Source organism: Budorcas taxicolor, chromosome 15 (genome assembly GCF_023091745.1).
Source record: "Budorcas taxicolor isolate Tak-1 chromosome 15, Takin1.1, whole genome shotgun sequence".
Classification (NCBI taxonomy): domain Eukaryota; kingdom Metazoa; phylum Chordata; class Mammalia; order Artiodactyla; family Bovidae; genus Budorcas; species Budorcas taxicolor.
Window position 1 is genome coordinate 64,810,992 of NC_068924.1, and position 27,442 is coordinate 64,838,433.

At 45.5% G+C, this 27,442-nt stretch overlaps 1 protein-coding gene across 1 annotated transcript; it reads right to left on the bottom strand.

Annotated features, from left to right (window-relative positions):
• Window positions 1–4,518: 4,518 nt before the first annotated feature.
• COMMD9 (COMM domain containing 9) lies at window positions 4,519–18,272 on the bottom strand. Its single transcript, XM_052652799.1, has 6 exons — window positions 18,208–18,272; window positions 10,888–11,013; window positions 9,285–9,424; window positions 7,670–7,704; window positions 6,464–6,567; window positions 4,519–5,317 (listed from the first exon to the last, which is right to left on the bottom strand). The coding sequence occupies exons 1-6, from the start codon at window positions 18,256–18,258 to the stop codon at window positions 5,177–5,179; spliced, it is 597 nt and encodes a 198-aa protein (XP_052508759.1). The 5' UTR covers window positions 18,259–18,272; the 3' UTR covers window positions 4,519–5,176.
• Between the last annotated feature and the right edge of the window lie 9,170 nt (window positions 18,273–27,442).

Below are 27,442 nucleotides of genomic sequence, written 5' to 3' on the forward strand. Positions count from 1 at the left end.
GGGGATCTTCCCAATTCAGAGACTGAATACCCATCTCCTGCATTGCAGGCAGATTCTTTACCGTTGGGCCACCGGGGAAGCCCACCATCCAGGAACTACTACTAAGAAATCTTTTTTTTTCTCTTTCTTAAAGTAGTTCTAAAAAGGACAATTTTAAAGCCCAGAAATGTGAGCACTAAATAAAGAAGGAAGTTGTACCAAAGTCAGCATCATGCAAATGAGAGAATGTTTAGGAATGATCAGTATTTGAAAGTCAGCAGCTACAGGTTCAAAATAGTTCTTGTAAATGTCCAACCACTGGAAAACTTTCAAAATGCCAGGGAGCCGATGGTTTCCGAATGAAAATATTTTTTAAATGTAATAAAAGCCCTCTCTCATTTCTGGTAACATCTCAGTTTACTGAACAAAATAACCAAGAGCCTCTATATCACGCCAGACTTACTTCCTGGAAATCTGTAACTATCAGAGCACAGAGCTTGACTAACGACCGTTAGACATGGCGCCCACCACGTGTGTTCAGAGAGCTGGCTTGTGTGGGAAAGACTCGCACGTCTGGTCCCCAGGTCACTCACTGTCTTTGAACCTGATAATCACCAGAAGCAGGAAATGGGGAAGCAGAACTGGTTTCTGCTTTCTGAGGGAGGGAGCGGAATGTTGTCAGATTAAGGGTCAAGTTTCACTATCTGTAAAGAACTCAGGTTTTCTTTTCCCAAAATCAAGGCAAGAAAGAGCACAGACCTTTGAGCTGAAAGACCCAGATTGGAGTTCTAACTCAGCCCTGGCTGTCTCTGAACTGACTCTTCCTCAGTAAATGCCCAGATCCTGAAGGAACCATGCTCCACTGACTTCAGGAGGGCAAGGTGAACAGGCAGTAAGGTATTTGGGAAGATGTTTCACACGTTTCTAGTGTCACATGGGTGATGAGGTTTATCATGAGAAAAGGTGCTGAGATGACATGTGTGTTCTTACAATTCTTTTGTTTCTAAGTACAAATGAGTTTAGGCAAAATGGAGTCTTTGGTTCTGCTGTTGGGGAGCAGCAGTTATCAGATCTGATTGCAAATATCTCATTTCTTTCTTCCTGGTACATGGAAGGACTGACGTTCTCTGCCATCTTCAAAGTCCAGTGTGACCACGTGACTACCCTTGCCATCTGGACAGAACTTTAACAGCAGGCATGCAATCTGTCAAATTTCCCTGTCCTGCCTCGGTGACTGGGGAGGCATGTGTTGAGATGAAATTTCCATGTCCTTGGCCCCTTAGTGACTACTGTTGAACAGAGTCCCCAACCTGCATTGACTGTGTAGCAAAAAATAAACTTCTGTTGTGTAAAAGTCACTGCAACCTCAGAGAGACTGACCTTCTAGGGCTAGCTAATCCCTAGAGAGAGCAAACAGCTCCCTGAGAACATACCTTTGATACACAGGCCAACCAATCCCCACCCACAATCCCAACTATGTCTTCTATCAAACTCTCACACCCAAGCCAGTATTCTCCCTGCCCTGAGTCACCCCATGACCAGGTACTAAACAGCAAGGGCCACACCTGTAGCCCAGAGCCTACCAAAATTATCCAACCTATCCAATCCTATGCTTACATCTCCATTTCTTCCTGTGAAACCCCCAGTAGAGGCTCTGCATGCCTGCTCTTATCACCACTCCCATCCCCCACACCATTGCCCTCACAGTGTTAGCCATTCAGTTCTGTCCGATTCTTTGTGACCCCATGGACGGTAGCCCACCAGGTTCCTCTCTGTCCATGGGATTCTCCAGACAAGAATACTGGAGTGGGTCGCCATGCTCTCCTCTAGGGGATCTTCCTGACCCAGGGATCGAACCTACATCTCTTGGGGCTCCTGCATTGACAGGCTGGTTCTTTACCACTGAGCCACCTGGGAAACCCAATAAAGGCTCTGGACCATGCTATTCTGCCTCCAGGCCAACTCTGATTCTTTCCCATTAGTCCTGCAAGACATTCAGGAGTAGAAACTTCTTCCTTGTGACAATCATCTGTGTGTCTGTGTGTCTTACCATTCTGGATAAAAATGCATTCCAGTCCATTTTAACACAAACCTGACCCATCCTGATGGAAACAGTAGGAGGAAGACTGGGCCTGGCTTCATTGGATTTGCTCATCTTCCTCCCCACTTTGGGGCTCTGCTTTGCTCCAGGCGAGCCTCTCTACTGCAGATGGGCTTTGTCTGTGTGGGGGAACAGGGACCCAAGCATGGCTTTACTATCACTGCTGAGAGGCAGGAGGTGGTCTTTGTTGCCAATTTCAGCAAAAAGAAAAAAGAAAAAAAAAGTCATAGGGAAAGATCAGATTGGCCCAACCTGAGTCATGTACAATCTCCCTGGGACACATACGTTTATTAGGATTGAGCCATCTGCTCACCCCTGTAGCTGGCTGGGTGGACGGTGCTGGGCAGCCAGGGGTGGCCATCACTGAGATCTACCACGGCCCTTTCATGGATGGAGCCTGGACACCCAAACCTTGCTGCAACCTAAGGAAAGGACAGTCTGCAGCTAACTGCTCATTAGTACTACTGGGAAACCAGACAAGCATTGAATGAAGGAACTTCCTTTGATGTAGAAGCTAGGAGGTTCATTCTGAGATAGGGTCAGGCCAACCATTAATATGGTGGTTACCAACAGTCTGTGCTAACGATGGGAAAACCACCCCCTTAAATGAGCATGAGCAGAGAAGGGTAGCACACACTTACCATTTCTCGCCTGCACCACGTGGCATGTGGGATCTTAGATCCTTGATCAAGGACGGAACCCACATCCCCTGCATGGGAAGCGCAGAGACTTAACCACTGGGCCTCCAGGGAAGTTCCTCAATGTTATCTCTTGAATGCTCTCGCTGTCACGCACCCAGTTTTGTGCAGGTGGATCTGGCTAAAGGAATGTCCAGCTGCCCAGACACCTCTGCTGGGCTTCCTGCTTCAAGTCAATTTCTTGCTGATTCATGTCAATGTATGGCAAAAACCACTACAATATTGTAATTAGCTTCCAATTAAAATAAATTAATTAATTAAAAATTTCTTATGGAATCCCACGGCAAACTCAGCAAACACGTTATTTGGAGATCTCTGTCTATGGGTCACAGGGAGTGGAAGGAAAAAGGAGACGGATGGAGTCATGACAAGGCTGAACTCTACCTGAGGCTGAGACCAGGGGCTCTCAACCTGGAGATGCTGGGCTGGCCACCAGGGTCTATGAATACTTGTCCTTGAATATAAAAAATTTAGTGTTCATTTCCTACAGAAAGGATTCAGGGTTTTCATTAGGTTCTCAATGGATATAGCCCCAAATGGGTCAAGAACTGCCATTTTATTTATTTATTTTTTTAAGAACTGCCATTTTAATAGAAGGTAGCTCAGCTTCCAGGAAACGGCAGAGAGGAGTCTGGGGATTTTTTTTTTTCTTGACTTCCCTAGCATTTCACTGGCGGGGGCAGAAGTAAGATTTCTTATCTCTACTTCAGTTCCAGTATTTTCCAAACAGAGCTAAAGTCACAGAACTCTAAGCCCCTTGCAGAGTCCTGTGGGGTAGAGAGACCTGGGCCCAAGATCTGATGAGGCAACTTACTAGCAGGTGACTTTACCTGGATGAGCTGACTTCGTTGTTGATATAGAGAGGACAGTCACTCATAGTCATATGAACTCCGTTACAGTAGATGAAACAATGAGCACAGAGAGCTCTTTACTCTCCATCCCATTAATAACCAAAGCTAACAGTATCCAGCCTTTATTTGTCCTAATAGTGCTAAGTGCTTTTTAGGTTTGCTATACCACTTAAATCTTCACAAAAATTCTACAGAGCAGATGCAATTATTATTCCCATTTAATTACAAAAAAAAAAAAAGTAAAAACTCAGGGTGGGAAGGAACTGAGCTCAAGTGCATCCTCTTAACCTGAGGCCCCACCTCCTCCATCCATCTTCGCAAGCACGCCATCCACACACATCACCCGAGAAGTCGCCAAAATAAAGCACTCAGAGCAGGCTGCACGCTCTTGCTACTGAGTGATATGGATAAGGGGCACCTCTTACACTGAGCCCTTGGGACGTGTCAGGCATGTGACAGTAACAATTCCATCCAGTTAAACTCCTTAAGGAGTTCTTTCTTTTTTTTTTTATTATTTATTTGGCTGAAATGGGTACCAGTTGCAGCATGTGGGATCTAGTTCCCTGACCAGGGATCGAACTCAGGCCCCCTGCATCGGAAGCATGGAGTCTTAGCTACGGGACCACCAAGAAAGTCCTGGGGAGTGTGTTCATCACAGCTCTCGTGAGAAGCACCTGCTGATGTCAACTCTGCTTTTGCTCTATGCGAGACTATGTGGAAGGTGGGCCAGTGCACAGGACCGGTTTCAGGTCACAGTATGGTCATGAGATGAGCCGGGAAGGATGACGTGCAGACAGATCATCTTTACGAATGAGAGGCAGCACTGGTCCAAGGTGACGACTCAAGCCAAGGACAAACTACAGAAGCGACTGGATTCACAAAGTTTTTACAACTGGTATTTATTGCCAATCACTCCCACTTCTTCACCCTGAGTGGTCCCATTACATCAAGGAAGGGGCACCAGCTCCATGAAGAAGGGAATGAATTCCCACTTTCTACGCTCAAAGGCGGTCCAGCAGGGATGAAGGGCTCGGGGAGGCTCTGGGCTCAGGGAGACGGGCACACTGCGGGGGCCCTGCCCTGTGGGGTCGGTCTGGCTCCTCTGACAGAGCAGCAGGACTGTGGACATCGCCTGCCTGACTCCCTGCACGTGTTCCAGAGCAGAAGCGAGCCTCGCCAGCAGAGTGAACACTGGACAGGGACTTACTAAGACAAGCACCACAACCTGGGCCTGAATCGCTCACTCAGGCAGGCAGAGGCGGCTGACCCAGCCAACGCTCCCTTCCTCTCCCGCCACAGCGGTCCTGAAGTCCCCCCCCCAGGAGCCTTGTGGGGACACTGGCTTCTGCCCACCCGCTTCAGAAAGAGGAAAAGGAACACGAGTGAGGAGAAATGCGTGGGGGCCCGGCTGCTTCCTCCCGACCCAGCTGCTGCGCCTTCTGGATGCCAGCCCCTTTCCTGCCGGCCCCCCACCCCTGCGGTGGGCGCTGCGGGGGCCGCCACGTGCTGGGGGGCAGTGGGTAGGGCGTCGGGGCCCGCAGGCCGCCTCACTTGCTGGCCACAGCGGACAGCTGGTCCCGGATGCGGCCCAGCCCGTCTAACATCGTGTCCAGCGTCTCCTTACTCAGCTCCACGGTGACGGCCGACACGGAGGGCCTGTCCCCACACAGACTGGGATCTTCCTGGATCTGAGAAGAGAACGTTTCCCCAGAGTCAAGGCCGCCTCTCCTCAACCCGCAGGCCTTACCTGGTTCTGGTGAAGCTCTGAGGAGAGGCTCTTTGCTCAAAGTCACGAGCGCTAGTCCTAGAGTTACCCAGCAAATGGGGGCAGGGCAGGAGCCGTCTCAGGGGCTCTAAACAGGAATCGGAGAAGCCCAGCTCCCCCACCCTCCCACCCCCAACTCAGCGCAAGTGAAAAACACTGCCTGGGTGCATGCTGGCACTTTAGGCCAGGGCTCCACGGGTATGTAAGAATCCACCAGGATGCAGGAAAAATATTACAACCTCTAGTTATATGTGTTTGCATCTTTTTTTTAAAGTTGTATCTTTTTTAAGTCTTACACTAACAGTATGTGACTTAAAAAGACTCCTGAAAATGACTATGAAGATACCACCAATGAGGCAACTGCATGTGAACAATAAAATGAAGAACTGACATTTCTCCAACTGCTAATAGGAGCCCCTGTTCAGCATGGTACAAACAGCAACAGCCCCCTTAGTTTGGACAAGAATTCAGTCAAGTATACCACAGTTATCAAGAAGACAACTTGACATTTGAGTGGGTGCTCCTATTGTTAAAGCCAAACCTTCCTGTTTAAGTGTCAAAGGTAACCTTTAGGTTCAGCAAATTATTTTTAAAATTTGTATCTCATGTCTGTCTTATTTTTTAAAAAATATTTCTACTTTTGGTATAGGTTTTTTTATGACTGTACTATGCTAATTCAAGTATACTTTCTAAATAAACACTCTGCACTTTAGGGGTGCTACAATTTCTTAATTTATGGGGTTAGGGGCTTCCCTGATGGCTCAGCAGGTAAAGAATCTGCCTGCAATGCAGGAGACACAGGAGGTACAAGTTTGATCCTTGGGTCAGGAAGATCCCCTGGAGAAGGGAATGGCTACCCACTTCAGTATTATTGCCTGGTAAAATTCCATGACAAATGAGCCTGGCGGGCTACTGTCCAAAGGGGTGCAAAGAGTCAGACACGACTGAGCGACTAAACACACACACAGAGATCCCATGATTTTGGAGACTGGCATTTCCGCTGGTCTGTGGGACACAGATCCTGCATGCCCGCCCCCCTGCCTTCTAGTGAGCATGATGGTGGACATACCTTCATCTGGAGCAAACAGGTGGGGACGGCCATGCGGCTGATGCTGTCTGAGGAGGTTTTGATGTCCACCCTCCAGTCCAGGTCCACCAGGCGTGGCAGAGAGACTGCAGGGATACAGCTGAGCTCAGTCCTCACACCACCGAGCAACCAAGCCTTTACAACGGGCAGCTCTAAGGGCTGCACACGTATAAGGCCCTTAGTCCACACAGCAAGGCTCTGAGGGAGACAGAGAGATGGGGCCCAAGACCCCACAGCAAGCCCTGGGCCTTCCTGACCACTGCTCATGGCCCCGCACTTGTTATAGTGTGGACTCCTGGTGCACAGCACCTCCAGGCTTCTGCCTGAACACCTAGCCCTCCAGACATCAAGGGAGAATGAGGAATGAATGACACAGGTAGAGAAGGTGAGGCCATGGCCTCAGTCTTAGGAAATGTGTAGCTGTGCCAACAGCAGAAAGAGCTTTTGTTTGAGAGACACACAGGCTTGGCTTCAGTATTCCTGTTTATCCTCTAAGCCTCTGTTTGCTCATCTGTATAATGGGGATGATCCCCACCCTGTTTACAAGGTTGCTGGGAGGACTAAATGAGCTAATGCAGGCCGAGTTCTGCAGCACTGTGACCAAGTTTAGTGACCATTTATCAAGCACCCAGTTTTATTCACTCTTTCACAATAATTTCAATTACGGTTAATTTGTTTTCTAATGGAAACACAGTCACTGTAAATACTTTCTGCTTTGGACATTGGGTTTTTTTTTTTAACAACATGCCTTATAATCAGAAACAATATTAAAAAGTAGGCATTGAAACAAGTATACTATCATGTAAGAATCGAATCACCAGTCTATGTCCGATGCAGGATACAGCATGCTTGGGGCTGGTGCACGGGGATGACCCAGAGGGATGTTGTGGGGAGGGAGGTGGGAGGGGGGTTCATGTTTGGGATTGCATGTACACCCGTGGTGGATTCATGTCAATGTATGGCAAAACCAATACAGTACTGTAAAGTAAAATAAAGTAAAAATAAAAATTAAAAAAAATAAAATAAAATATTAAAAAAAAAGAAAAAAAAAAAGAAATGCAGAACAACCACTGTTGGGTTTGGGATTGGGTTAATTCACTTTGGTTTTAGTTAAAAACTCCAGCAGATTTAGGGTTAGGGCTGGGGAGGAAGGGGGGTGGGGGAAAAGGCAGGTTCCTTGGTACTCACTCTGACTCGCTTGGGCTTCAGCTCTCCAAGCAGATCTGTTTAGGGAAAGATGAGAAAAACAGAATGGAAAAGGAATGCCAACTGAGTCTTCCGATAATGAGGCCCGTGGGCCTGGGCCTCCGCTTCTAGTGACCTTCAAACCTACAATCCCCTCCTGACAGGAGAGGACCACAGAAATGCCCCCCTCCAAGGAGCAGCCATTTGTTTTACAGACTCGAGTGATGCACAGGCCACAGGTGATCAGTCTTCACGGCTTAGGAGAAACAAGAGAAGGCTAAACGCCCTGTAATCACACTGTACTACTGTTCTCAGAGACAAAACAGAAAAGGTCAACTCATCCTTTGTTACTAGGCAGCTACACCATGTTGGCACCTTACATAAAACACACCCAGACAGAACTAACGTTACAGCAAATCACGCTGCAGTGAGGGGCAGAGTCAGAGTAAAGTGTGGTTACCCGTGAGAAGGTTTCTAAATAAGCAACAAAACCCTTGGTAAGTAAGTGTTATCCGTTGTGATTATCTCAGAGGTCTGTTCAAGCCTGTTGCTAACCAGTAGTTAATCAGTTCTGCTTAAATTGTATGTACTGAAAAGGATTTTCCCAGCTAGAAAATGTACAGATAATTCACAAAAGAAATAAAAATGATCAATAACATGAAAAAGATATTTAACATCACTAGTACCAAAGATTCATGCGAGCATGCTAAGGCACTTCAGTCATGCCCAACTCTTTGCAACCCTTTGGACTGTAACTCTCCAGGCTCCTCTGTCCATCGGATTCTCCAGGAGAGAATGCTGGAGTGGGCTGCCACGCCCTCCTCCAGGGGATCTTCCTGACTCAGGGATCGAACTCGGGTCTCTTGTGTTTCCTGAACTGGCAGGTGTGTTCTTTACCACCAGCACCACCTGGGAAACCCAGTACCAAAGATATGTAAATTGAAATGAGGTACCGTTTATCATTTGTAAAACTCGGAAGTAAAAAAAAAAAAAAACTCCCCCAGTGCAGGTGATGGTGTGGGAGAGTGGCACACCCACATCCTACTGATGGAGAAGTAGTTGGTGCAATCCTTCCAATGGCTGACTTGATAATAAAAAGCCAAACGTCAGTATCACCATTTGCCAGCAAGGAAATAGTTAAGCACAATGTGGGCAAAGGTTCCCCAATAAAGTGTTCACTGAAGTGAAAACTGCCAACAGCCTAAATGTCTAACACTAAGGTATCTATTAACTAAATTGTACATAATTTCTTCATATAATGAAATACAGTTAGCCATTAAAAATAATACTGAAGGTAAATATTTATCACCCTGGAATATCATTCACATTAATACTGTGAACTGAAAACAAGCAAGTTATAAAATGGCACGACACTACTGTGTTAAACACAAAAGCAAAACAAAAATCCCTCCCTCTCTGTGTAAATGGAAAAAGCACACCCCTCGAAAAAGGTCTGCTATTAAGGAATGAACACTGCTAACCCTCTGGGTGGTGGATTTAATGGTTTTCTTCTTTTTTGCTTACCTATGCCTGCCTTTCAAGAATGAGCATATTTTATCTAGAAGAGAAATTAAAACATACCAGCATTATAAGAAACTCTCAAGAAATGAGCACTTACACGTGTTCCAGGATGATTTTTGTCAGCAGGTTTTTGAGGTTTTGGTGGAAATTTTCAGGAAAGAGTGCCAGAATTGCCTCGGCGGAGGAGAGGTCACGGAACACGGCCAGCCTGGTGAGGCGGTGCAGGGCTTGGAGCAGCTGTGGGGCAGATGGGGAGCCTGGGCGGTGAGGGGCACTGGGACAGGGGACAGGGCGCCATCCCCTGCTGGGAAGAGGGCCTGCTGCACACTGCCACTGTCACTCACGCTGGGTCTCAGAAGTGCAGAGGCCCTGGGGGCCCAGCCGCTGATGCCCACGTGCCTCAGCCCGCCTCCAAGTTCACTTGTTGCTTAGAGGACATGCAGCTGCCGACCAAGGATGCTATCAACCTGCCAGAAAGTCTCTCTGCTGGTGGGCAAAGGGCTAATAAAGCCCGTCTTTTTCCTGGTGCACGGACTCTGACCTTAAGCTAACTTTCTAGCCTGTTCCCCTGGTAATGTCAGAGAAGCGGCAAGTCAGCTGTGTTACTAGGCAACGCTGCACTGGTCCCTGCCGCCGGACCGGGAGGCCTGTGGAGACACCAGAGCCCACAGTTTGGGCTTCCCTGAGTGTGGTCACATGGTCCCTGCCAGCGCCCAAAGCTGTGCTTATTGCACTGGTACTGGCTCCGGGGGAGTTTGGGCTTTTCATCCAGAGTGGCTGGAATGTCACCTCCTTACCCCTAGCTGTCACCAGGGAGGGCGAGGAGAGCAAAGAGCTCCAGGCTGGCTGTGCAGAGGCCCCTGTGGAAGGAGTGCCTGGCGCTGCCCTGCTAGGACATGGTCCAGGTTCCACCCGTGTCGTTCCAAGCGCATGTGTAGACAAGTGTGGCCTGTCCTCGTCTTGTGAGTATCACACTGCTTAGCTGAACCTAACAAGATGCTCCGGAGGTAATTTTCTCTGCCTTAGGGCTTTCTCAGATGCCATGGGAGGTTGCTCAGCTCAGAAAAGCACAAGTGTGGCTTTTGTGCACACTGTCTAGGTAACAAATCTGAAAAGGAAATGGTCAAGAGCTCTTATTCTGGGTATAGTCTTCCCATCCATGCCTTATTTATCATAACAATGTGAAGGTTCAACAACAATAGCTTTTTGGGAGGGCGGAGGGCATAGTTGCTTTACAATACTGTGTTAGATTCTGTTGCACAACAAACGGTATCAGAAGGAAATGGCAAGCCACTCCAGTATTCTTGCCTAGAGAATCCCCACGGACAGAGGAGCCTGGCAGGCTACAGTCCATGCGGTCATAGGAGACGGACACGACTTAGTAACGAAACCACACCAAAGTGTATCAGCTATAAGTATACATATATCCCCTCCCTCTTGGGTCTCCCTCTCACCCCCTCATCCTACAGGGGTGCCTCTAGGCCACCACAGAGCACAGAGCTGAGCTCCCTGTGATACACAGCAGGTTCCCACTAAGTTCCCTAACATTAAAAAAAAAATCATCTATTTTAAGTTTGCTATAATGTCAACAGACAATTCAGGGGAAAACTTCCCTTGGACGTGGCAGTGGCTGGGACGTCAACGAAGAGACTGATGAGCTGAGAAGCCAGTGGCCAGAGGTCGTTTCTGACCACACTTACTTGTTCTGCCTCCTCCTGGGTCACGGACAAGCTGGAACACGTAACATCCAAGAGGGTCTTGGAGCCAAGGGCTGAGCTGGAAAAGCTCTCTTGGCACAGCTGTCTGACAAAATCTTTCGAGGAGGCCTATAAATTAATTCACAGATGGAAAAAGACAAAACAAGAAACAAACTCAGACTCTGAAAATACATTTCTTAAGAACATTACTTTGCCGACTAAGGTCCGTCTAGTCAAGGCTATGGTTTTTCCAGTGGTCATCTATGGATGTGAGAGTTGGTCTGTGAAGAAGGCTGAGCACCGAAGAATTGATGCTTTTGAACTGTGGTGCTGGAGAAGACTCTTGAGAGTCCCTTGGACTGCAAGGAGATCCAACCAGTCCATTCTGAAGGAGATCAGCCCAGGGATTTCTTTGGAAGGAATGATGCTAAAGCTGAAACTCCAATACTTTGGCCACCTCATGTGAAGAGTTGACTCATTGGAAAAGACTCTCATGTTGGGAGGGATTGGGGACAGGAGGAGAAGGGGACAACCCAGGATGAGATGGCTGGATGGCATCACGGACTCGATGGACATGAGTCTGAGTGAACTCCGGGAGATGGTGATGGACAGGGAGGCCTGGTGTGCTGTGATTCATGGGGCTGCAAAGAGTCAGACACGACGGAGCGACTGAACTGAACTGAACTGAAGAACATAATACAGTCTCGGTCAAGACGTAACACCTAAGAGGGGCATAGGACACTTCCATTTCTGGGAAGATGATGTGCATGTACTTTTTCTTATTTTTCCTGCTAAACTCAGCTAAACTCCCCCAGGCACTTTACAGAAATGTAAGACAACACTGAAAAGGGAGAGAAGGCAGACCTAGGGCCCTCATGACCAAGGAATGACACAGTCATATTATGTCCTGAGACTGCAGACCTTGTTTAAATCTTCTGTTTTAGCTGGCTTTCTCTTTCACGGCTCAGGTAGCACGGGGAGTGTGTGTGTGTGTGTGTGTAGGGAGGATGCGGCTTCATGACTACCAAAGGAGATGACAGCCCAGCTCCCCTATTGGTTCCTGATGACACTCTAACGCGGGGCTCCTTGCTGACACTCTAACGGAGGGCTCCTTGCTGACACTCTAACGCGGGGCTCCTTGCTGACACTCTAACGCGGGGCTCCTTGCTGACACTCTAACGTGGAGGCTCCTTGCTGCCACAGTGTAGAGGTGGAAGTTCTGGCTCCGTGTAGTCTCCACTCATGCCTGGGGTGGTGGAACCCGCTAGTGGGGAGGGAAGTCCAGCTGCCTACTTGGCTTTCTCTGACGCCAACTGACGGGGCCGCTGAAACACCCTGTCACAGCCTCACAAGGCGGAGTCTGTGCCCCTCCAGCCTTTGCTGACACAGTTTCCCTTTGCGGGGCCACAGTTTTTTCTGTGGTGCTTTGGTGGAGCAGAACAGTTACTGTCTTAACAGTTTTTTCTCTTCTTAAGCTATCCCTTTCTTGGTCTTCGGTAAGAGAAAGCAAGTATTTGCTGGAGTTTCTTTGTCTTCACCCATTGGGCTCCTGGGTGACCCTCTTCTTCAGTTCAAAGTCTGGGACATATGAGCAAAAAAGAAAAGCCACTGTCCGATGTGGCTCTAACCGTATGTAGAAGTATTTAAGTTAACTATATCATAAATAGGGGACTACTTCACTCCACCTGGTAAAATGATGATAGATGTTGCCACTGAGATTGTGATGTTATGTAAATAAATGTAGTAAGTTGAACAAGCACTATAAGAGTTATAAAGAGAATTACATTTTAAAGCACTATAGATAAATCAAAATGGAATTCCCCCAAATGGTCAACTGGTCAAATAACCCACAGCAAAATTAAAGAAACAAAAAATAAAGACTAAGTGGATTAAAACCAGGGTCCCCAACCTCCAGGATCTAATACCTGATGATCTGAGGTGGAGGTGATATAATAATAACAGAAATAAAGTGCACAATAAATGTAATGTTCTTGAATCATATCAAAATCACAGCCCCCAAACCAGTCTGTGGAAAAATTGTCTTCCACAAAAATAATGGTCCCTGGTCCCAAAAAGGTTGGGGACTGCTAGATTAAGAAATATGATCAGTTAAACGCTGTCTACAAGAAACTCCCTTAAATACAATGGCAGAAACAGATTAAAAGTAAAAGAATGAAAAAGGAGATCATGCAAGCAATCAGGAAAGCAAGAGTGGCGACATGACCATCAGATAAAGTAGACTTCACAGCAGACAAAACTACCAGGACAGAGAGGGACATTAAATAAGATAAAAAGTTCTGTTCACCAAGAAGACGTCCTGAATGTAAGCACTCGGCAAGAGAGCTGCTAAACATGGGAAGCAAAAACAGAAGTGAAAGGAGGAATCAACTAATCCATAAATACAGCTAGACTCCTTAACACCCCTCTTTCAACAACTGATACAACAACTAGACCAGATTCAACAAGGATACAGGAGAACTCTGCAACACCATCAATCAACCTAATTGACATTTGTGGACCACCACCCAGTAACAACAGAACACACACTCTTTTCAAAAGCTCACTGAACATATACCAAGAGAGATGATATTCTGAGCCAAAAAACAAACCCTAGTGAATTTAAAAGAACTGAAATCATACAGAGAGTGCTGTCAATGAACACAATAGAATCAAACTAGCAATCGATAAGAAAGATCAAAGAAATGTGTCCAAACATTTGGAAACAATGATCCACAGACTAAAGGGACAGTCTCAAGGGAAAGCTTAAAAATATATGAAATAACTTATTTCATTTATTCAAGTGAATAAATGAAAATGAAATACAACACCCCAATTTTTGGGATACAGCCAAGATGGTGCCGAGAGAGAAATTTACAGCACTGAATCCATACATTAGGAAAGAGGAAAACTCTCAAAAAAAATAACCCAAGTTCTCATCTCAAGGACCTAGAAAAACATGAGCACAATAAACCTAAAGGAAGAAGGAAGGAAATAACAAAGAGCAGACATCCAAAAAATGAAAACAGGAAAAAAGAGGAATCGATGGAACAAAACACTGGTTCAAACTACCACAACTCTCCCAATATAAAACTGAAAACTTGAACAGTCCTGTAACTATTAAGGCAACTGTATTTGTAATTTTAAAACCCCTAGAAAAGAAATCGCCAGACTCAGATGGTTTCACTGGAGAATTCTAACAAACATTTGAAGAAAGAATTAACTAATTCTACACAATCTTTTTCTAGAAAACATAAGAGGAAACATTTCCCAATTCATTTGACAAAGGCAGCAATACTCTGATACCAAAATCAGACAGAGAATATATGCAAAACCAACCAAACAATAGACCAATATCCCTCATAAAAAGAGATGCAAAGATCCTTAACAAAATACTAGCAAACAGAATTTAGCAATATATAAAAAGCATTATTCACTGTAACCAGGTTGAATTTACTCCAGGGATGCTAGCTAGGTCAGTTCAGTATTTGAAAATCTATGTAGTCCATCATATTAACAGGCTCAAGAAGAAAATCACAGGATATGAATCAATGTAGAAAGAGCAGTAGATAAAATTCAACAACCATTCTTGATGGAAACTCTCATAAAACTAGGAATAAAGGGGAACTTCCATAACTTGCTTTAGAGCATCTACCAAAAAACCTAGAGACAGCATACTTAATAATGAAAGACTAAAGCTGGGAACAAGACAAAGCTGTCTGCTCTCACTATGGTTACTCCACATAGTGCTGAAAATTCTAGCCACTAAAACAAGGCAAGGGGAAGAAAGAAAAGGTTTGCAGATCAGAATGGAAAAAATAAAATTGTCCCTATTGCAGACAGCATGACAGTCTATGAGAAAGCCCAAAGAAATGTACAAAAAATTATTAGAATAAATGAGGTCAGCAGTTTGCAAATTCAAGAGACATATACAAAAATCAGGTGTATTTCTACACACTAGCAATGAACATGCAGACACTGGAATTAAAAGTACAATATCATTTGCAACTGCTCAAAAAAAAAAAGAAGAACTACTTAGGAATCAATCTAACAAGGCATGTACAGGACTTGTATGCTGAAAATTACACAGCACAGATTAAAAAAATCAAAGATCTCAATCAATGGGGAGACACATCATGATCATGGATTGGAAGATCCAACACATTAAAATGATGTCAATTTGCTCTTACATGATAAACAGATTTAACCCAATTCCTATGAAAATCTCAGCAAATTTTCTTTTTTTTTTTTAAAGATATATCCAAGATCATTCTAAAATTTATATAGAAAGGCAAAAGAATTAGAACAGCTAAAGTAATTTTGATAAAGAATGAAGTAGGAGGAATCCACCTGCCTGATTTTAAGACTTATTATACAGTTATGGTAATCAAGAATATATGGTATTTTCAGAGGGATAAACAAATAGATCAATGGAACAAACCAAAGAGCTCTGAAGTAGACCTATACAAATATGCCTGACTGATTCTTGACAAAATTGCAAAAGCAATTCAACAGACGAAATTGACTTTTCAACAAATGGTACTTGAATGACTGGATATTCATAGGCCAAAGCGGGGAGTGGGGGGGAACCTCAAAGTGTCTCACACATCTTATACAAAATTAAGGCAAAACTGGTCACAGATTAAATGTTAAAAGATATATAAATAGAATATACAAAACTATAAGCCAAAAATAGGTGAAATTTTTGAGAGCTATGGCTTCACAAAGAGTTGTGAGAATGTATATCAAAAATACAATTCTTTAAAAAAAAAACCCACAGTTCATATAAGGAAATTTTTTTAAAAAAACTGTATTTCATCAAAATTAAAACCTTTGCTCTGCAAAAGCTTCTGTTACAGGCTGAACTGTGTCCCCCTAAAATTTACTTATTGAAGTCATAACTCCCAGGATCTCAAAATGCAATCTCATTTAGAAATAGGATTGCATGCATGCGTGCACACTGAAAATATAACTAGTGAAGATAAGGTCATACATATGTGCTGAGTTGCTAAGTTGCTTCAGTCATGTCCTACTCTGTGCAATCCTACGGACAGTAGGCTGCTAGGCTCTTCTGTCCATGGGGATTCTCCAGGCAAGAATACTGGAGTGGGTCCATGTCCTCCTCCAGGGGATCTTCCCAACCCAGGGATCGAACCCAGGTCTCCCATTTTGCAGGCAGATTCTTTACCATCTGAGCCACTAGGGAAGCCCCAAGGAACACAGGGTGAACTCTAATCCAGTATGACTGATGCCGTAATTAAAAGGGAAATTTAGAAACAGAGATGCCAACGGGGAGAACTCCATGTGAAGGTGACAGCAGAGACTACAAACATCAAATATTACCAGAAACCAACAGACGGTAGGAGGGAAGCATGAGACAAACCACCCGTCAAAGCCCTTAGAGGGAACCAATTTGACCGACACCTTGATCTCATACTTCTGGCCTCCAGAACTGAAAGACAATACATTTCTGCTCGGTGAGCCACCAATTCTCTGTAGCTATACACTAGGAAAGAATATGTGCAAACCACATATATAACAAAGGACTACACTCTCAAATATATAAAGAAACTCAAAAGTAAAAAGCAAACAATGCAATTAAGAGTATGAACAAAAGACATAAACAGATATTTCTCTGAAGAGATACAGATGGTAAGCACATGAAAAGAAGTCCAAAATCATTAACCATTAGAGAAATTCAAATTCAAACCACAATGAGATAGAAATACATGCCTATCAGAATAGCTCAAATAAAACAGTGATGCCAATAAATGCTGGTGAGGATGGGGAGAAACTGGATCCTTCATGCACTGCTGTTGCAAATGTAAAGTGGTACAGCCATTCTGGAAATTTTGGCAATTTCATTAAAACAAAACAAAAAACCCCAAAACATGCAACTACTAAAAGATCCAGAATTGTGCTCCTAGGCATTCATTTCAGAGAACTAAAGACTTAGGCTCAATACAAAAAAACTGTATACAAGTGTTTACAGCAGCTTTATTTGTAATAGCAAAAAAAAAACCCGCCGATGTCATACCATGGAATACTACTAAGCAATAAAAAAGAAAAAACTATTGATACAGAGACATTACTTTGCCGACTAAGGTCCGGCTAGTCAAGGCTATGGTTTTTCCTGTGGTCATGTATGGATGTGAGAGATGGACTGTGAAGAAGGCTGAGCACCGAAGAATCAATGCTTTTGAACTGTGGTGTTGGAGAAGACTCTTGAGAGTCCCTTGGACTGCAAGGAGATCCAACCAGTCCATTCTAAAGGAGATCAACCCTGGGATTTCATTGGAAGGACTGATGCTAAAGCTGAAACTCCAGTACTTTGGCCACCTCATGTGAAGAGCTGACTCATTGGAAAAGACTCCGATGCTGGGAGGGATTGGGGGCAGGAGGAGAAGGGGACGAGGGAGGATGAGATGGCTGGATGGCATCACGGACTCGATGGACGTGAGTCTGAGTGAACTCCGGGAGATGGTGATGGACAGGGAGGCCTGGCGTGCTGCGATTCATGGGGTCGCAAAGAGTCGGACACGACTGAGCGACTGAACTGAACTGAACTGAACTGATTGATACATACGGCATGGATCAATCACCAGAAAACTGGGCTCAGAGAAAAAAAGCCAGTCCCCAAAGGTTGTGTATTGTATTACTTCATTTATAGAACATTGTTGAACTGAGAAAATTATAGAAATGAAGAACAAATTAGTGAATGCCAGAGTTCAGAGAGGGAGTGAAGCCTGAGGGCAAGTGGGTGTAGATAAGGGGAACATGAAAAACCCCGTGGTGATGGAAAATGTTCTGCATCTTCACTATCAATGTCAATATCCTCGTTGTGGTATCATACCATGGCTTTGCAAAATGCTACCACTGGGGGAAACTGGGTAATGGCAAATAGGATCTCTCTGTATAGGGTGTTTTTTGTTTTGTTTGTTTTGTTTTTTTCTCGCAACTGCCTGTAAATCAAGATCTCAAAATTAAAGTGCATGGGGAACTGGTAAGGCGGATCTAGCGATTACTACCCCAATGCGCCAATCCCAAAAGCCAGCCCCAGAGACTTTTAGTAAGGCACCTTCGTACAGCACCTCCAAGTACATTGTCTTGTCTGTTTTCCCCACTATCCTGTCAAAGCGATACTAACTTTGTTCCTACTATCAAAAAGCTCGGAAAGGCGCAACCACCTGCCAGGGGTCACAGTGAGAGGCAGTGGCAGAGTCGTGGCTCCAAATCAGGGCTGGTTTATTCTCAACTCCTCCTCTGTCCAAAGTCTCGGAGACAAAGGCCCGTCTTGCGCTGCCCCAGCCCTCCCCTCCCATTTACCTTCAGTAGGCTCTGGAGAGCTGCAAAGTTCTCCGCTGTCAGCGCGGCCATCTTCCCCGAGTCACGTGACCGAGACAGGCGTAGAAGCGCGGTCACGTGGCTCCGATAGCCGCGCGGGGCGTCCCGGGGGCTGTAGTCCTTCAGGGTGGCGGGAGCGGCCTGAGTTGCGGAGGTAGGGAGTGGGGAGGCGCGAAGGCGGGACTGCTCAAGCCCGGAGACTCGAGGACCGTGGGATTTGCAGGACGCAGGCGCTGGATAGTTTTCAGGGGGAAAAAAATGGCTTCCCTGGTGGCTCAGGCGCTAAAAGCGTCTGCCTACAATGCGGGAGACCCGGGTTCGATCCCTGGGTCGGGAAGATCCCTGGAGCAGGAAATGACAACCCACTCCGGTACTCTTGCCTGGAAAATCCCATGGACAGAGGAGCCTGATAGGCTACAGTCCATGGGGCGCAAAGAGTCGGACACTACTGAGCCGCTTAAAACTTTGTTTACTCGCCAGGTCCCGGGAAAACTGATTTTCTCGGCTCGTGTGGATGGGCTGGCTGATTGGGGGAACTGCGTCTGCAGGCTTGAGGAGCGCCTTGGAAACGTAGCTGTTCTGGAGTGATTATCGTACCTGGCCGCTCGGAATTAAAATGTGGCTGAGCACGTCATTACAAATTCTTGGAATGTACCCCCCAACCCCAACCCCCACCCCACCTGTCTCGAAGATTGCTTTCACGCGTACAGTTTCCTTTTTGTCCCTGGGGTAGGTACGAGCTGGTAGCATTAACCTTATCCAAATAAGGTGTTGATGACTTTCCCTAGTCCTGGAGGAGATCCATGCTGATAAGCAGGTGGAGAAGTTTTTGGGAGAAGGAGTAGAAAGGGAATCCAATGAAAGATATTACCTAACTAGGTTCCTATGACACCTATAGCCGGGATGGGAGTTGTGGTTCGTGGAAATGATTTAATTCATTGATTCAACAAAATAATTGGAACAAATGTAAGGGTGGTTTTGAGTGGACAGTACAGGACTCTTGATTTGCCCAGTGATTAGATCCCATCTTGGAACAGATTCAAATTGTAAAGTCCTGGAACTTGGTTTTGAAGGAACCACCTACCTCCTCTGCCCTCCATCCCCCAACCTCAGACAGTTCCCTTATGCATCTTTCCTATCTAGTTGTCTTTCTTTTTCCATCCCCAGTTCCTTCATGAAATCTAGCTCGAAACAGGTTCTGATGAATTTCAGCCAGAGAAAGAATGTCTAACTGTGAATCCAGAAATTGGTCATTAGTTTTTCTGCCTTCTATTTCTCCCCCCTCTTCCTTTTGGTCTCCCATTTTCTGTGGGGATGTTGTCCAGGCTCAGGACAACAGACATAGGCTGTAGAGAACGAACCTCTATCTGGACTAGAAGATTGTCCACCTTGTCCTGGAGTCCTGATTCCAGCTCCCTTTCTTGGCCTCTTCCTCTTCTTTTCTCCCAGGACCACATGGCTTGATTTTTCTTTTCTGCCAATAAGTCCCTGTAAACTCTAGGTTTACTTCTGCCTATATCCATAGGACCACCCACTGCTTTGAGTGAATTAAATGTTTGTTAACAAGCTCTCAGAAACCGGTGGCTGATTCATGTCAATGAATGGCAAAACCCAACACAATATTGTAATTAGCCTCCAATTAAAATAAACTAATTAATTTAAAAAATTACTTTCTCAGACTTTTCTGCAGGATATCACCTTATTATTTGCAGGTCTGTGCTTTCTGTCTTACTTTGGGAAGATGGGCAGAATGGTCACCAGCCTCCAGGATGGCTCTCAATGACACCCGCTCCCTGGTATTCCCACCCTTGTGAAGTCCCCTCCTGCATGGTGCCACAATTAGTCTGTGTGACCAATAGCAGGTGTCAGAAGTGATGGTATGTCACATCTAAGATTAGTTGTAAACTAACTTTTAGTTAACTTAGTTTAAACTAAGGTTAGTTATAAACTAGACAGCTTCTCAGTACTCTTTTTTTTTTTTTGGTCTGATTGCTTTTTCCTGAATCTCTTGCTCCCAGGAAAACAAGCTGTCATGATATGAAAAGTTCTCTGGAGAGATTCGTATGGTGAAAACTGAAGCCTCTGGCCAATAGCCAGCCACAGACTAAAAAGCCTGCCAACGGCCTCATGACCGAGCTTGGAAGCAGATTCTCAGCCCAGGTAGAGCGTTGAGAGTCATGGGCAACACCTCGACTACAACCTCACAAGAGGTTCTGAGCCAGAACTGCCTGGCTAGACCACTCCTGGATCTCTGGCCTTATGAGTGTTTGCGGCTTTAAGCTGCTAAGCTTTGAGGTAATTTGTTACATAGCAATAACAACTATCCCATGGAGGCAGAAAAGCATAAGGGCTTTAGAATTTAACCTAAAGTAGAATCCGAACTCTCCATGTTGTTAACTAACTTGAACAAATTCTTGAACTTCTCTGAGCCTCTTGAACTTCAGCTAAAGCTGATGTTGATCAAAAAATGATGTGGATCACACCCTCTTGCCCCAGTGGAAGGAGACACCTAACAGTTCTCCTTGCCCTTGTGGGCCAGCATGCTGTGAGGGGAATCCTGGGCTCAGTCAGTGCCAGGCAGGGCCTGCAACCTGCATCAGATCATCCCATTTTGCCAGGACAGCCCACACTGCCACTGCCATGTTGCAGCTAAAGGTGTGTCTACGGCCCGAAGAGTTTCTAACAGTTTCTCAGCCATGAACAGTTACATGGGAAGCAGCAGAACGAATGTTAGAGTTTACTTGCATGATTTGGTCTCACACTCCGGTTTTTGTTAAACCTAGTCTGATCTCTTTCCAGTACTGGGTATATGGATCTGTGCTTGCTTTCATTTACTTAATGACACCAATTTATTTAATAAATGTACATTTGTATTATTAAATAAATGTATTAAATAGATTTACTTAATACATGCGCCACGCTCCATTCTAATCATTTTGCACTTCTTGGTTTATTTACTTCCTATATCAATCCGATGTGATACACATACACACACAGAGTACTGTAATTTTTACCATTTTATATAAGGGGAACTGAGGCACAATGAAGTCAAGCTAACTTGTCCAAGTTCACACAACTAAAATTTTGGCACAGCACAAACTTGAGCATTTTAGCTCCAGAGTCTGTGCTGTCTCCTTGTCTTCCTGTAGCTGAAAGCTCATGCTTCTTCTCTCTGGATGTCTGACTACCTTCCCCAGGGGCCGAGAACAATCTGACAGTGTTCCTGGACACTCAACCCAGTGGTATGGTAAGAGACAAGATGATGAGTGGAAGGGGTGACTTGGGTTTTGGAAAAAGATCCAGGTTCAATTTCTGGCTCCTGTGTGCTTCTGGCTAGTTATTTCATCACTGAACCTCAGTTTCTTCATCTGTAAATTAGGAGCAAGAATAATTTTTTAAAAATACCTTCTGACCATTAGAGGGTCTAAAGGGTCATTGACTAAGGATGACTTACACCCAAAATGGGGAAGGATTATTTATATGGAGACTTGGTTCTGGCCATTGGCTGCACTGAAGGGCAGAACATTCCTGTGCTCTGGGAAAGAGTGGGCATTAGGATCATCAACCATCTCTGTTTGGGACACCAGACTTTCTTGCTAACACTGGACGGTCTCAGGCAAACCAGGCTAGTTGGTTACCCTTGTTTGAGCCCTGTGCTTTTGAGGAAAACCACCTTTTGAGAGCTCTTGACCTGTCTTCTCCAGTGTGGCTGCAGTGAAGAGAGTGATATGGATAGAGTTTCTTTTTAATAGAAGGTAATTAAAATCCCTTGGAGAAGGAAATGCAACCCATTCCAGTATTCTTGCCTGGGAAATCCCATGGTCAGAGGAGTACGGTGGGCTACTATCCATGGAGTCACAAAAGAGTTGGACACAATTTAGTGACTAAGCAACAATAATTAAGGGGACTTCTTTCGCGGTGGTTAAGGCTTTTCCTTCCAGTGCAGAGGGTGTGGGTTTGATCCCTGGTTGAAGACCTAAGATCCCACATGCCTCATGGCCACAAAACCAGAACATAAACAACAAAAGCAATATTATAACAAATTCAACAAAGACTTTAAAAGTGATCCACGTCGGAAAAAAAATCTTTAAAAAAAGAAAAAAAGGTAATTAAAGGCAGCAATCTTAGTTTTGAGGGGTTTTTTTTGGTAATAGCTTTACTGAGATATAAGTCTTGTATACAGTTTACCCACTTAGAGTGTAACAATTCAATGGATTTTAGCGTTATGTAACCATCACCACAGCCAATTTTAGAACATATTTTATCACTCCCAAAAGAAAAACTATACCCTTTAGCTATCATTCTGCCAACTCTCTTTATCACACTGAGCTCTAGGCAACCTCTAATCTCCTTTCTGTATCTATAGATTTGCCTATTCTAGACTTTTCATATAAATGAAATCTTATGAAATGTGGTTTTTTAATTAGCTTCCACTCAGCCTAATGTTTTTTCATGGGATGTCCTAATGTTTTGATGGCCTGTTTCAGCACTTCATTCCTTTTGACTGTTGAATAATTTCCATTGTGTGGATACACGACATTTTGCTTATCCATTCATCGTTTGATGGATGTTTGGGTTGTTTCTGCCTTTGGCCATTGTGAATAATGCTGCTGTGAACACTCTCAAACAAGTTTCTGTGTAGCTTTATGTTTTCATTCCTCTCAGAGTATATAGCCAGGAGTGAAACTGCTGGGTCATATGGAACTCAAAGAGTCAGACATGACTGAGTGACTGAACTGAACTGAACTGATGGTAACTCTGTGTTTAACTTTCTGAAGAACTGCCAGACTGTTTCCCATCGTGGTTGCACCATTTTACATTCCCATCAGCAGTGTCTGCGGGTTCCAGTTTTCCACATCTTCACCAAGGCTTGTTATTATCTGTCTCTTTGATGGTAACCATCCCAGTGGGTGCGAAGTGGTATCTCATTATGAGCAATCTTGTTTTGAAGTTGCTTTTGCCTACCAAGCACTTTTGGTCACTTAGATTACTTACGTTCATTTGAGGTGATTGATGGAGATTACAGGGGCATGAGCCCTCAGTCTGCCCTTTGATCCCACCACCAAGTCCAGGCTTTATCAGGGGAGTGCCTGCAGGAGATGGATTAGGCGAAGGGACTGCAGTCCTTTGGGGAGAGGCCTCTCATCTCACTGGCTGACCTCTTCCTCACCCCCATTTCATGGTCTGAGACAGGGCTGCTCATCTTTTTTGATCTTAGGCCACCTATTCCAAGTCAGAGAGTGGGTTTGAAGTGGCCTGATCAGCAGACAGGGAATCTGCTGGCAAATGAGAGACAGAAGATTTGAAAACAACAGGCGTGGCCTGGCGTGGAAAATGATGTCTGTGGCCAGACCAAGCATCACAAGGTACACGATTTGAGGCTGACTTCGCACTAACAATTTCTCAGGAAACGTGTCAAAATTGGGAAATTTGACATAAAGGTCCAGGTTTCTGGGTTGTTTTGAAAATCAGCAGGCGTGGCCATGCTACTGCCACCTTTCCACGTTGCAGCGGTTGCCCGGAGCTGAGCCCTGGCTGCCTCTGCATCCTGGCTTGGGTGCTGGAATCCCACTGTCCCGACTGCTTCCCGTTGTGTCGCAGTTGGCCACCTGTCTCATCCCTGAGGGTATTTATTGGCGCCCAACTTCCCTGAGGGACCTAATGGGGCAAACTTAGGCCATCGTGAGCAGCGAGACTGAATTTGGGTGTTCCAGACCCTGGGATTCCAGCCATCCTCATGCCTTCCTCCCGTGAGTCTAAGCAAATCCCAGCTGTAATGTGAGCATCTCACTTGTTATTCCTGCTTCGTAAGCAATTTTTACAGGCCAAGTAATGTTTCATGAGTTTTATATTGTCATTTAATTGCTCAGTCATGTCCGACTCTTTGCGACCCCATGGACTGTAACCCGACAGGCTCTTCTGTCCATGGAATTTTCCAGGCAATGATACTGGAGTCCTTCTCCAGGGGATATTCCTGACCCAGGGATCGAACCCATGTCTCCTGCATCTCCTGCATTTTCTGCATTGACACGTGGATTCTTTACCACGGAGATGCCTATTAACTCATTTAATCTCCATGTTAACCCAAGGATGATCTCGGCTTACAGGTGGGAAAACTGAGGCTTAGAGAGGGGGAAAAAAAAAGAACCCTCATAATCTACGAGTAGTTAGTGGCAGAAGCAGGACTTACAGACAGAAGGCTCATTTTGTGAGCTTGCTCCCAACAGAGTGTCTGGTCTTTGAGGGGGTCCCAGGGATGCTCTTACATATCAATTCATCTGGCATCGCCAACTGCAGCTGACGTGCGACACAGCCAGGTGACAGTCCGGGCCGGATGCCCCCTCGTGAAAGCCGAGAGTTGGAGTATTTGAAGATGAGATAGCTGCGATTCTTTTCAGCTCTAACTTGTGATGAGCCTGTGAAAACTGATAAGAGAAGAGAAGAGCGAGAGGAAGGGTCCCTTGGCAATTCGCTATGCCTGGAAGACTAGCCTGGACCCGATCGGTCACTCCTGATGGGTGTCCCCTGCCCCCCACTACAGGGCACCGTGGGCTGGGAGTCAGAAGTTGCTTTCCCATCTCTGACCAGGCTGGGGGCTGTGATTAGCGAAGTCCACAACGCGCCAGACCCAGGAGGGTACTGTGGCCTCGTTTCCCGTCCTCCTGTCCCCAGGAGTAGCACAGCAGTGGCTGGTGACACATGCCATTGTGTCACACACACAGGGCCTCTTTGTTCCCTCCGTACACAGAGAGGAGGCTGGAACAATGGCCTTGAATGGCACTTTGCTCTCCCTTCTCCATCGTTACACTTGTTTTTTCAGTTCTGGCATCAGCTAAACAATTATTTCCTGCAGGGAGTGTCAGCTTTTTATCTTTTCCGCCTGTTCCTCTGCCAGTCCTCAGAGCCCAGGGCAGTGGGAACTGAGTGGACGGTCAGGCCCAGGGACAGCTGGGCCTCATCGAAATGTCATCTTCTCGGGAGACCGAAGGGCTGTGGTACCTCACCTGCCCTAGAGGAAGGAAGCAGACCAGGTAACACAGAAGCAGCTGAGAGCTTCTGGTGTGGAATAGGGGCTGGAGGTTATGGCTGAGTGTCCAGCCCGAGGAGGGTGGGTTTCTGATTTCAAGGCACCCTGCTGGCTTGAGAGCCACTGTCTGCTGGTAGACAGAGAAGCAAAAGCTGCTGAGGTCAAGTTCCGCAACCCACTGAGTAGGGAAGCATGCTTCCTGTCAGACCCCCCACTCAATGCCTCTGATGTCTCTGGGTGACCAGCAACTTCAGGGTCTTTGTGGGTTTATTGGGAAGACTAGTTCTCTAGTGATAGCTGCCCTAACTAAGCTTTTACTCTGTGTATTGCATATGTGTACATATGACTATAGGTATCTGACAGTATTGCTAGCAACTAGAGCAAACAGTTATAGCGTGTGCTTTCCATTCTTGCTTGATTCAGACCCGGGCAGTCTGGTTCTAGAATCTGTGCTTGCATCACCACGCTTCTTGGCTGATGTCCTTTACAGCAAACCAAGGTTATTGTAAGCTTTCACTTTGAGGGGCACTGACCTATAATACTAGCTGTATGTAACTGTGTGTAATGCTAACTCCTGTGTCAGGAGAGGTTCTAAATGTTTTCCATCTGTTTCCCCATTTATTCCACATAATGAGCTCTATTTATTCCACATAAACTCTGTGGGGTGGGTACTTCTATCATCTCCATTTTATAGATAAGGAAAGTGAAGTACACGGACATTAAATATCTTGCCCAGGGTCACACAGCTGTGAGGTGGAAGGGTCAGGATTTGAACTCAGTTTTCTCTGGAGCCTTATGTGAATCTGAAGCCTGCCCTACCCTTCAGCTGGTTGGGAGCTAGTCTCCTTCTCTGGATCACGAGTTCTGGAGGGTGGTGCTCTGATCCTGGCTTTGTAGAACATCAGCACTTGACTTGTCAGCTCCAGGAATGCAGAAGCTCCTCAGTGGTTTGCCTGTTGTTCCTTAGCTTTTGCCCAGTTCAATGAAGATGGAATTGCCCAGTGGTGACAGGGAAGGAATTTGGAATGATAATAATTGCTCAACGAATGCCACTGCTTATTTGGCCAGCAACAGCCTAAGTAAGTGAACAGACTGAATAAGCAGAACTCACGAGGTATATTCAGGAAGCCAGCTTTATTTGTGTCTATTGCTGCCTCTAATTTTTTTGTGTGTATATGCTGCCCTACTCTTTCCTTGCCATGGGATGAAAATTAGGGAAGCTCCCTGACTTCTTCTTTATATACATATGTATATACATATATATATGTATACATATATATGTATACTAGATGCTAGATGTTATGATGGGCCTTTTTATTTTTTTAAGTCTTTACTTCATTTGTTACAAAATTTTTTCTGATATTTTGGCCAAGAGGCCTGTGGGATCTTAGCTTCCAGACCAGGGATCGAACCCACACCCCGTGCACAGGGAGATAAAGCCTGTTAACTGCAGGACTACCTGGGAAGCCCACTGCCTCACTCTACTGATTACCTTTCTAGTTCCAACACTGTTTCAGCTCAGTAGCTGATACATCGAGGTCTGTGCAGTAACCCAGACCTTCAATATTGCATCCAAATGGAGACTAGTCTTCCTCCCTGAATGGCTGGGCCTGGTGGGTGTTAAACCTGCTTCTTTGTCTCTTGATACGATGTTGCGGATACTACAGAGAATGCCCTCCTTCCTTAACTTTGGGGATTTCTAAACTGCCAGTCCCTTGAAGCAGGTGCCTAAGACTCTTTGCTGAGTCCCCAGCATCCGAGCAGTCTGTCTGAGTCAGCGAGGGCTGCCAAAACACATAGCACAGACTAGGTGGCTTAAACAACAGAAATTTATTTCCTCACAGTTCTGAGGGCTGGGGGGTGGAAATTAAGGTGTCCGCAGGGCTCATTTCTCCTAAGGCTCTCTCCGTGGCTCACAGACGGCGTCTTCTCGATGTCCTCACGTGGCCTTTTCTGTGTGTGTGTACCCTGGTATCTCTTTGTGTGTCCAAATCCCTCTTCTTGTAAAGATTGGACTGGGGCCCGCGCTAAATGCCTCTTTTTGACTTCATCATCACATTAAAGCACATCAGCAAATATAGTTATGTTTCAAGGTTGGGCAGAGGGCTTCAACATATAAATTTGGGGGCGCATAATTCAGCCATATCAGACACTCTCGGCTTCTTTATCCACTCTTCCTGGTGATTGTCT

Excerpts from the sequence above, each read along its gene's own strand:
- COMMD9 (XM_052652799.1), bottom strand. The coding sequence starts at position 18,258 with ATGGCCGCGCTGACAGCGGAGAACTTTGCAGCTCTCCAGAGCCTACTG. Across the intron at positions 7,705-9,284 it reads AAAATCATCCTGGAACACGT|ATCTGCTTGGAGAGCTGAAG; the intron begins GTAAGTGCTCAT and ends TTCCCTAAACAG. Across the intron at positions 5,318-6,463 it reads CCTGTTTGCTCCAGATGAAG|ATCCAGGAAGATCCCAGTCT; the intron begins GTATGTCCACCA and ends TTCTCTTCTCAG.